Genomic DNA, 12,246 nt, shown 5'->3' with positions numbered 1-12,246 from the left:
ACCAGCACAGGAAGAGGTCAGACCTTCTGTCATTTAATAACACTTTAAAAGGTGAGCTTCCACTGTGTTAGGCTAAAAGCACATTGTGTTTTCTAGGTGTAAAATATCTCCCGCTACTCCAGACTTCTAAAATAGACTTTGGAGCAGTGTATTATTGACAAGTCCCAATTTGGTACTTTAAATCCATCCTAGCTTATCCTTGGTTACCGTTACCTCTTACAACTGCCACAGCAGTTTTCCTTTTCACCCCCAGCCCTCTTGCTTGCAAGTGCTGAAGGTAACCCTTTCTGCATCAGACAATTCTGGGCTTCGGAGGTGGGCGCCGACTCAGAGAGGCTGACATTCCTGCCAGACACCTCTGGCTGTGGTTGCCCCCAGCTTTACTACAATTCCATTTGGAGTCTTCTCTGCCCTTGTCACATTTCTCTAGTCTTCATCTTAACAGCAAGGTTTGAGCATCTGCAAGCTGGCAAGTTGCAACCAAGAGCTCCCTGCAGTGAAAGCACAGACTAGGAAAAAAAAAAATCAGCCCACCAGCAGAAAGATGCTGCAGGGCTAGAAGTCTGAACCTGGGCACGGTGAGGGGTGCCTCCGGGGTCTGGCGTTCATATTTAAACTGCCTCTGTGGTCCAGAAAACTACAAGCCGGGTAACTTAAATCATCCCAGGCATGATGCTGCCTGTCACAAGCAAATAGAAATTTTTGGATGTGGACACATCCTTAACCCAGGGTCTCACAGGAATATAAACTCAACACAAAATCCAATCCAATCTGGAATTTACAGTACACATGTCGCTATGCATGAGGGTCGGCAGAAACAAACACTATTAGCATCTTTTCCCGAGAATCCAAAGTGGTGGTAAATATTTTAAAGAAAGAAAAGATTGAATCAAACAATGAACAAGGTGTCAAAAATCAGATCAGCCATTTGAAAAAAAGCCAAATAACTTCCAAATAGGAAAAATCACTGAAATTTAAAACTTCGGGCACAAGTTAAAGAGGTGAGAGCCAAATAGAAAATTAGTGAACGAAACAAGTGGGAAGTATGGAAGAGCTTGAGATAAATGGAAAATGCAGAAGTTTACGTATCGACAGTTCCCAGATGAGCATGGAGACTGCAGGGACCAGCAGTATTCACAGAGGCTGATTATCTTCCAGATTTGCTGGAAGATCAGACACCCAGGATTTAGGAACAAAATATATTCCAAGCAAGACAGATGAAAGAAATCCTCACCTAATCCACTGCAGCGAAATGATGAACATCAAAGAGAATGAGCAGATTAGGAAAGATAAGGAAATAATTAGACCTACAGCTCAACAACGGGAGTCAGAAGACGGAGTAATAAATTCAAAGAGGGGAGGTAAATATCCTCTCTTTAGATCAAGTGTGCGATACAACTCCTGCCTACGCCTGCTCTCAGCAAAGTCCGACCGCAGGAGGAGGGAAGAGGGCATGGGTCCCGGGAGGGAGGCCGAAGAGCACGGAAAAGACATGTAAGTCTGTGAGTATATATAAAACTCAGTAAAATAATCATAATAGTATGAAATTCGGGGAATTTACTCCAGCTGAATTGAAGGACTGGACGATAATGACAGGAGAGGCGGCTTGACAAGAGCCAGATCCCTGTTGTGTCTGGCAGGAAGGTGGGAATCTGATTGTCTCTGGGCACAAGAAATCATGAAGGCTCAGCACTAAAGCAGGTAAAGCTTGTTACAGTTGAGACATCCCACTCAAGGTGGCAACATCCAAGGCAGAGGAGCCGGGTGACATGTGCCATCAGTGTCGCCCTTGGCCACGCAGGAATCACGGCCACTTCACAGGGGATACCGGGGCGGTGTTGCCCTGGGGCTCCTGCAAGGCTGACCCGTCAGGGGGACCTGAGTGCACAGGGGCCAAGCTCGTGCCTCTGGGGGTTGCTCTCCTGTGGGGGAGAAGGTGGGGAAAACGTGGGTTTTCTTTGTGACTGTGGAGTCCTTGGTGGCGTTTCAGCCTGGCTTTGACTTCAGTTTTGAAAGGAGCAGTCTCCCTTTTTTTCTGTCTGTGCCATTCTCTTAAAGAGGGGAGAAAAATTATTGGACTAAAGGCATAGGGAACACTTGCAGGAAAACAGAAAGCACCAAATAAGATGGTAACGAAGCCAGTTTTATAATGTTATGTGTCAAATTTGGTTCATTTACATTTGCTGTGATCACTGACTGCCTGGCTTCTTTACTATCATCTTATTTGGTGCTTTCTATTTTCCTGAAAATATTTCCTATAAGTGATAAAATCTAGTTATTCTGTTTGTAATTAACTTGAAGAAAGCTGACATGGCTATATAAATATCAAAAAACATAGACGTGAAGGGGAAACAAAAGCATTATTGGGGTAAAATACAGCACTTAGTGTTTTTTTTTTTTTTTTGGAGGTTTATCCACACTACAGCATGTATCAGTTCCTTTTCTTTTTTTTTAGTTAATTTTATTTATTTTTGGCTGCATTGGGTCTTCGTTGCCATGCGCAGGCTTTCTCTAGTTGCAGCTAGTGGGAGCTACTCTTTGTTGCCGTGTGCAGGCTTCTCATTGCAGTGGCTTCTCTTGTTGCAGAGCACAGGCTGTAGGCACATGGGCTTCAGTAGTTGTGGCCCGCTCTAGAGCACAGGCTCAGTAGCTGTCACGCACGGGCTTAGTTGCTCCGCAGCATGTGGGATCTTCCCGGACCAGGGCTCGAACCCGTGTCCCCTGCACTGGCAGGCGGATTCTTAACCACTGCACCACCAGGGAAGCCCCTGGTTAGTGATTTTTTTTAATGGTTCAATTCACCAGGAAGGTAATTCAGAATTTCTATGTGACTATATATTTTGTGGTTATTTTTTTATAAAGCAAAATATGGAAGAATCACAAGGAAAATGGTAACAAGTCCATAATCATGGGGGAAATGAGGATCTAATGTACCTCTTTGATGACTAAGCAAAATCCAAAATTGAGTATTAACAGGAAACATCTGAACAAGCCAATTTAGAAGCCTTTTGAAATGGACACTTACAGACCCCCCCACCTCAATCACAACAAAGAGAACTCTCCAGACATTGCCATGGGTCCCCGAGGGGACAAAGTTGCCCCCCCCGGTTGAGAACCACTACTTAATGAAGAATTAAAATTAAGATAGTATGGTTTGGCTCAAGGCCAGACAAACAGAAGACTGGAACAGAAAACCCTAGAAAAGACTCAGTTGTACTGAAACTGACAGAAGACCACCTGAGCAGTGGAGAGAACACTGGTGCTGAGATAGACAGTTCCTGCTGTGAAGAAATAAAGTCAGATCCTTACCTCACAATGCACACAAAAACCAACTGGTGGTGGACTTACGGGCCAAATATATAAAATGGAAAACATAGAAACTTTTAGAATAAAACACAGCAGAGTATCCTTATAACTTGGAGGGAAGGACTGCCTAAACAAGACACAAGTACAAACCATAAGCAAGAAAATAAAGTGGGCAAAGCTTAAAAATAAACACATTTAGCAAAGGCCACACTAGAATAGAGAAGCCACAGATTGAGAGAAGGTATCTGCACCAGACATCATCAGAGAAGGCTGATACCATGAGTGTAAGACTCTAAAGGAAGACAACCAACCAGCAGAAAAATGGACAATCAAGGAACTGCAGATTAAAGCCAAAATAAAGTATCATTTCATACATATAAATTTGTGAAAAATTTAAACTATCTGACACTACCAAGTGTTGACAAAGCTGTGGAGTGAGTGGAGCATGCACATACAGCTGGGAGATTGTAAACTGGTGTGGGTATTTGTGACAGAATCCAGTACATTTAGATATGCTTGTCCTATGACTCTCCTAGTTATGTACCCTAAAGGAGCGGTTCTCAAGATGTGGACCCCAGACCAGCAGCCTCGGCATCACCTGGGAACTTGTGGGAAATGCACATTCTTGGGCCCTACCCCAGACCTACTGGGTTTATCACTAGCCCAAACATCCTCCTGCCCCGCCCCCCACCAGGCACTGGGACACCCAGGGGCTGAGTCAGAGTGTCTGAGGGCACAGAGGGCGCCCCTGGCTACACAAGATTTGACTGAACTACCAGCCCAGCAGAGATGCCAGGAACTCAAGGTCTAACAGTGGGAACACACAGGTACAGACCAGGACATCTTCAAGGTGACGGATGTGGTCACAACTAACTACACACTGTCAGGACACCCAGGTGCTTAGCAACAAAGTGAAAGCAACAGATGTTTTTCTGAGAAAATGGGAGACTTGTCAGGTGGAAGCGAAAACCTGCGTCAGGGTCTTAACAAAACACCTCATCACGTCCTAATGGCACTTGGAGCTGCCGGGCATGCGTGGGCCCCAGGTCCCCACTGCTCCTCAGCACGGTGGGCACTGCCCTCGCTCCCCTTCAAGTGCATGAGGCTCCCCACTCTGTGGTTCCCAGCCTCACGACAATCCCAGTGGGCACAGATGTCCCTTCGCCCTTAGATCATTTTCTGGATAAAACTGCATGCCTTTGTCTTAACTAAAAAAGGATGCTTTGGAAAGTGAGAAAAATTCAGACTGCTATTTCTGATTTAGTGGAATGAGTGTAAAATACCATGTTCACTGTAGAGATTCTTATTTTGATTGATTCTTCTAAATGAAAGAATGTTCATCCTTGGAGATGAATATGCTGTAAGAAAGGGATGTGTGACTCCCAGGCTGGGAAGCCTAAGGGATGGCCCTGGACAGCCTTGTGTGGAGAGGCCTGTTTGTTATTTGTGAACATCTTTTCTGCTCCAGCTGAAGCAGGAGGCTGAAAAGCCCAAGGCCTCCAATTTTCTTCCTCAGTGCTTTCAAAACCACACATATTGGCAATGTATGTGTGGCTCTCTTTTTTACCTTTGAAAAAAAAAGAGCCCAACACTTTTTTGAGACTTGAAGGACATTTTCCTTAATACTTAATTGCTATCTGTTCAACACGTCTTGACTGAGCCCTTCCTCCTCTTTGCCCAGCACTGGGCTGTGCTGGCCACAAGGACCAGCAGTAACAGCCCATCCCTGTCTCAGCGGGCTCACGGCCAACAAAGAGGGACTTCTGAAGCTGCAGCCTCTGCTGTGTCCTCATCCTCTGAGGATGGGCTCTCCTAAGAGGCACTTTCATATTCTCTTTGCCTCTGCTGAGCACTTAGCAGGTGCTCAGGAAATGTCTGCTGAACTAAACTGAACAAGCATTAGTCTCTACTGCTCTTTTCTTCACTGTCCCACCTCCCCATGCCCTCTCGGCATAACATCTCACTGTGCTCAGATCTGTGGGTCAGATTTGCCAGGGTGTGTGTGTTATGGACTAAATGTTTGGGTGCCCCCCCACCTGCCCAAATTCCTATGGTGAAGCCCTAACCCCCAGTGTGATGGTTTCTGGAGGTGGGCCTTTGGGAGGTGATTATTCTAGAGGTCATGAGGGTGGGGCCCTGAGGATGGGGTTAGTGCCCTCCTAGGAAGAGGCACCAGAGATGGAGCTCTCCCTGTCAAGTGACGACAAGCTACAGACCTCTCACTGGGAACCAAATCAGCCAGCATCTTGACCACAGACTTCCAGCCTCCAGCCCTGTTGTGTATAAGCTACCAGTCTGTTGTTTTGTTATAGCAGCCCAAGCAGACTAGGGTGGTGTCCTTCTCAGCTGCTGCCCACAACATGACACAGATCCCTGGAGTGAACAGGGATGGCTCTCTCCATAACCAGCGCCAAACACTAAAGAAACTGAATAGCGAACATACTCTGAGGGAACATGCAGTCTGACTTTCCCAGATGAAGACAGACTCTCCATCAGTGGGACACACAGAGGGCGAGCTGACTGGAGATGAAGCAGTTGAACTTCACATCTGTACCGTCCACCTCAGTTTAAGAAGCACTGTCAACGTAACGCATCCTTCGGTCATTGTAAGTCACGCCTATTAGTCTGTTTCCTCTACATTCTTTTCCTTCCTCATTCTTTGATTTCTTTAACCTCTCCTTGGGGAGCATATCGAGAAGGAAGGAACAGAGGGAGGGTGACAGATAACTTGGGGGTGGCTTCCGTGAGGGGCAGGGTATGGAGAGCAAAGGCCGGGGCCAGGCAAAAGAGGAAGGATGAGCACAGAGGTCTGGGAGGAGCAGGGGCTTCCAGGAGGACGGAGGGCAGGTAAGCGGGGAAGCCCAGGATGCTTGCTTGTACACACTGCCCACTGCTCCTGTGCTGGCCAGAGAGAAAACGTCAGCTGCCTGCCCAGACCACTCCTCCACAGGCACCAGGTCCTGGGAAGGAGGGGCTGGTGAAGGGGCCTGCAATCCAACTCCTGTGCCCCTCAGCGTGTTCTTGGGAACCAACAGATGCATCTAGATGTACATCACAGCACGACTTACAGAGGCAAAGAATCTTAAGTGTCCAACTAGGAAACTGTGAGGATATGTCCTGACCATGAAGATGCCGCTTTTAAAACATACCCTTTCAAAGGATTTTCAATAATATAGGGGAAAGATCCCCATACACTATGAAGGAAAGTTAGATACAAAGCCAGATATGTGTACAGTCTATATAAATAGGCACGCACAAGAGAGAATCACCCTAAAATAGGGTGATTAGGGATTAGGGATTCTGTGCTACAGAATTATGGCTAATGTTTGTTTTGTCTTTTAAATGTTTTAAAAAAATGTATTCCATGTTTTCTAGATACCTTCAACAAAAGCCTAGAACTACAAGAAGAGGCAACGGCAAGACAACGACGGCAGGACGCAGCCCCTTTGAGCCTCTGTCCTGGCCCCACTCTGGAGGTAGCACCCCAGCCACACACAGCGCGGGCCCCGCTCCCTGACTTGCCTCGCCTCTCTGCTGTCTGCAGGTAGCCTGTGGAGAGGTACTGCTCCATGTCCTGCTGGAAGGCTTCCTCAAAAAACTTCTGCCGCTCCCTCAGCTTCATTTGCTGGGTTTGCTCCATGTCCAGGACCTTCTGGGTGTGCTCCGCGTCGAGTTTAGCTAAGGACACAGAATAATTGGGGTCAGGCAGGGTTTGGAAAAGGACTGAGACCAGAATGGGTATAAATACCGACTCACAGGCTCACATCTGGCCCCCTGACGGCAGCACAACAGGTGGAGAGCCGGGGCTCCTGGAGGACCGTGACCACCGTCCACCTTACCCTCACCCAGCCCGGCCTCAGGAGGCACTCAGTAAACGCTGGTTGCAGAGCCAGCACGTGGCCACTGGAGTCTGTGAGAAGAGAACCTGGTCGTGGCTTTGCTGTTCATGAACCAGCCACTTGGCTGAGTCAGTTAACCTTGCTGAGCCATATACTGTATGAACATTTGGGATAGACATATTACCCCAGTACCGACGTGAAACATAAGAACTTTACATTCCAGCGAGGGCTGCATCAGTCACGCCAGGAAGAACTATAATACGATGAGCCCGAGCCTCGCCGCCAACAAGAAGCCTGAATTTACCTTCTCACATGACCCGCTGGTGGCTCACCCTTTCCCAGGCTGCATGGGGAACCCAGATGATGCAACCACTATTCATCCTGTACACAGGCCAGGGGTTGGTTCTGAATCTGTTTCTAACTCTCCAGTCCTCTGTTCTTCACAGGGTGCGGTGGGCAGGATTCGAAGACAGCCCCCAGGAACTCTGCCCCCAGATGCACAGCCCAAAGGACCCCAGGACTCGTGATTAGGGTATTCTCTGTGGCACAGCTGACTTTATGAGAGAGAGGTCGTCTGGATGGGCCTGGGCTTTTCCAGGAGAAGAGATGTGAGCACAGAAGGGGTCTGACATGAGGATCATGCCCCCTCGCTGGCTTTGAAGATGGAGAGGCCTAGGAAGGACTGAAGGTGTGTCCAGGAGCTGAAAGCCACCCCAGGCTGACTGCCCGGCCTGAAAACGGAGACCTCAGTCCTACCACCACAAGGAGCCAGGACTCTACCAACAACCTGAACGAGCTTGGAAAACAGATTCCTTGCAGCCTGGTCGACCTCTGATTCCAGCCTGTGAGACCCTGAGCAGAGAACCCCATCACAGGTTAGAACAGCCATCATCAGAAAGCCAAGAGATAACAAGTGTTGGTGAGGATGTGGAGGAAAGGGAGCCCTCGTGCGTTGTTGGTGGGACTGTACACTGGTGCAGCCACCATGGAGAACAGCATGAAGGTTCCTCAAAACATTAGAAAGAGAACTAACATATGATCCACTAATGCCACTTCTGGATATATATCTAAAGGAAATGAAAACAGGATATCAAAAAGAGATCTGCACTCCCATGCTCACTGCAGCATCGTTCACGATAGCCAACATATGGAAACAGTTGAAGTGTCTGTTAATATCTGAATGGATAAAGAAGATGTGGTACATATACACAAAGGAATATTATTCAGCCATGAGAAAGAAGGAAATCCTGCTGTGAGAGACAACACAGGTGTGCCTTGAGGACATTATACTGAGTGAGATAAGTCAGACACAGACATATACTGTGTGATCTCATTGATACGTGGAACCTAAAAAAGTTGAACTCATAATAGAAACAGCAGAGTGGTGGTTGCCAGGGGGAGAGCGGGTGGAGGAGCTGGGGAGATGCTGGCCCAAGGGTGCAAACGTGCAGGTAGAAGAGAAGTCTGTTCTGGCGATTGAACGCACAACGCTGCGCTCACAGTCAATAACATCGTATTATATTCTTCAAAGTTTCTGTGAGACTAGATCTTAAATGTTCCCACCACAAAAGAGAAATGGTAATTATGTGACATGATGGAGGTGTGAGCGACTCCACAGTGGTCAACATGTTGTACACCTTAAACTTACACAATGCTATACGTCATCTATTAAAAATTAAATAAAAAATCTTAATAAGAAAGTCTTCATGGTGTTACCAAGTGATTTTTAACCCCCCCCCCAAAAAAAACCCCCAGAATTTACAATGAACAATAGTCTTGGAGGTCCCACACGATTGACCTTAGTCACTCCCTCCACAAATACTCAACACCTCGTGTCACAGCTCCCGGGCACAACACGATCCTGTATGTGTAGATCTTAAAAACTTGATAATGGAGTCTATTTTTAATCCCAAATCAGTTATAGCCTTCAATATTGAGAATATTCTGGATATTCTTCCTGTATCCTAATCTTCATATATGCAAGGAATGGTACTATTCAGCAAAGCACCACAGACAGGACAGTACACCATCCCGACACGTCGTCACATGTACATGGTGATGATGTACTGTCTTCTCACACTATGATCATCACCATGTGCATTCTCTGAATTTTCGTGTCCCCCTGACTTGCAGCCCCCCATCTCAAACCTCTGTTTACAGGGAGATGGTTTGGGAAGAGCACAGGTTTTGGAAGCAGTCCGGGCTTGGTCCTGTCCCCTTTATGCCTTTAGATGCTTCTGGCACATCATCCCACCTCCCTTTAGTCTACCTCTGATTTCTGAAAGGCAGCTCTGTGAGCTCATCTGTATGCCCACAAGGTCCCAATTCAAGGTGCATCTCTTTTTTTTGGGGGGGGGGTGTCAGAGTATCCTCTGAATCCCAGGGAACCTACAAGTCAGCTTAGCCCAGAAGTTCTGGGGAATTAAGGCAGCTCTCAACCAATGGGTGACAGAAGCCAGTGTATCAATGACCAGTCTCCCATCCTTTGGATGGACAATTCTAGGAGCCATTCTGAACAACTGTCAGAGGTCCTGGTGGAACCGCAGCAGCGACTTCAACAATGCATCCCTTTATCGACGTTGCCTTCTTGCCCCCTCACCCCTGCTTCCGGGGATCACCTCTCACACAAACTACCTGCAGGAAAATCCTCATCTCAGGCTCTGCTTCCCGAGAAACCCAAGCAAGGATATCTATTACCAGCTACAACTAACTGAACCTCTCTGGGTCTCAACTTCCTCCTCTGTACAAGACTGGTGAACTTATTTCATACGGGTGTTGGCAGGATTAAATGAGGTTACCACGTGAATCACCAGGCACACAGTATTGCCAATAGCTGACAGCTAATATTAATACCAGCATTATTATTAGGAAAAGGAAATGATACGAAATATTACCATGAAGCAGGATGAGCACGACACTGAGAATCACCCCAACTGTTTCAGCCCCACTCAGACACTTCAGACTGAGTCACCCATCAATGCCCTTAACAAACGTGCAAGGAATTGAGCGTGTACTTTTACGAGGGAGAAAGGGAACTCAATAGGATGTCTTTTCATTTATTTCACCTCAGCCATCAACCTATCTGCTCAAATGCTTCATGACTGCCAGGTGCATTAGAATAAGTGAGCCCTAGAATAGATTAAGTATGCTTCAAACACTTCAAACGAAGTTCAATTACTTTAAAAAAAAAATCCAAAATAGGGAGCTCAGAAACAAAGATCAATGCAGAAATTATCAAAGGGGTTTTCATTAAAGAATATCTTGTTTTAACTGAACTAAGATTTTCTATAGATATAGAGATACATAGTTATGCAACTTGAAAACTTTCATTCTTCTCAAGACTTCTGCTTCAGGAGTTCAATTCTCTCATGTTTCTGAATTATAAGTTCTATAGTTTTTGTCTTAGGTTTTTTACATTGGAATGAAATGTAATCATGTTCCAGCCCTCACAAAAGGGGGGACACGGTTGGGTTAGGGAACTTAAAATCACTTAAAGGAAAATAATCACTGTTTTAAGTTTTAAGACATGTTACACACTAGTTATGTGAAACATTTCCAAGCGCCTTTTGTCATTTCCCACTTTATTTCAGAGCCCCTCTGACATCTCAGGGCTGACCTCTAAGCTAGAATCACAGAACTAAGTACATTGACTCTATACCAGCTGTACACTCGGGACAATGATGAAAAAAGCACGTGGCAGTTATTAAAAATAACTGTTCTGCTCAGCAGCTAAGAAGATTCACCCTCAGCTACGTGCCTGAGCAAGGATGTTCTGATTGTGCTGTTTGTTCTGGAATCATCGGTTCAGCTTTTGCCAAGAAACAACTACATTTGGGAGTGGAGAACTGATGGAAGGACGCTGAGGGAATATTTCAAATCTAGAAGTTTAAGAGCATCTGACTTTGGGAGAAAGACTGTGGAAAAACAGAAATTATAGAACATTTTCTATAAGGAAAAATGACCCACTATTCCCATCAAAGATGTCCTTTATTATACCGGGGAAAGCCAGACAAATACAAAGATTTGAAAGAACTTCAACAAATAGCCTTAAGATTAAAAAGAAAAAAAAATAAACACACCAAAAAATTAGATAAAAGATGCTGTAGTTTTTCTACCAGGAGTCAGGAGTAATCATTTAATTCCATTATCAACCCAGGTCTGTGTCTCCTTTATTTCAGCTCCAGGTCATTGCTCAAGTTTTATCTGACTGCAACTTCCACTCTAGCCTCCACTATCAATTTCAATTGGATAATTTCTCAAAACAACAAAAAAAATTCCATTACCAGTGAAGATGTTATAATCAATTCTCAATTATATGTTTTAATGGGGCATAAGGGTATATATGAGATATTTTTAAAAATCCATCAGGCTCATTTCAGGAACAGTTTCAACTTATTCCACAACTAAGCCCTTTTAACAGAACTGATAAGTAATAAAAGACAGTGAGGTGTTAATGACTGAAAAAGCCTGGAGCTGCTGGGAAGAAAGAAACGGATGATGTGAGGAAAACCAGGACAAACCTCTCCATTGAGTTACTGAAGAGTATCTTTAATCCAAAAATGTTAGAAGAGAAAACAATAAAATTTAATTAAATATGAGTTAGGAAAAATTCTGGTAATCTCTACATAATATTAAAGATTGAGAACATTTTTCGTTCATGATAAATAAGACTAAGAATAGATTTTAAATCTATCATTTAAATATTTACAATTCAGATGTTTTTATATCGAGAATACAAATTTTGTGATACTAAAATGCATATGATATGATCAAGGAAGAAATGTGAAGTCTCTGTAAATTCCTAAGCAAATTTCTAAATACAAGTAGGCACATACCTTCCTAAACTGTTTTTTGACAAAAATTTAACTGCCAAGAGGCTGTCAAACTACATGATCACTAAATTACTACACTAAATTCTGTCATTGTGACAGAATTTTTAAAAATAGGACCCACTATTTTTCTTATGTTTCTAATTATTTGCCATTTATTTAAAAGCTTTTTTTTGATGCATGAACAATGCATGTACATTGTGGAAAAAATTTTAATCATAAAAAAGCACATGGACTTCCCTGGTGGCTCAGTGGTTAAGAATCCGCCTGCC

The 12,246-nt window shown here is 44.9% G+C and overlaps 1 protein-coding gene across 1 annotated transcript in view; it reads right to left on the bottom strand.

Annotated features, from left to right (window-relative positions):
• Positions 1 to 12,246, bottom strand: part of DTNBP1 (dystrobrevin binding protein 1) — a 116,254-nt gene that overhangs the window by 2,925 nt on the left and 101,083 nt on the right. Inside the window, exon 8 of the mRNA XM_082639767.1 lies at positions 6,829 to 6,984. Within this exon, the coding sequence (XP_082495893.1) occupies positions 6,829 to 6,984 (156 nt within the window). The remainder of the gene's footprint in view (positions 1 to 6,828; positions 6,985 to 12,246) is intronic.

Source organism: Mesoplodon mirus (assembly GCF_964341445.2).
Source record: "Mesoplodon mirus genome assembly, chromosome: 12".
NCBI lineage: Eukaryota > Metazoa > Chordata > Mammalia > Artiodactyla > Ziphiidae > Mesoplodon > Mesoplodon mirus.
The sequence above is the reverse complement of the archived record's forward strand: the minus strand, read 5'-3'. Positions and strand labels throughout refer to the sequence as shown.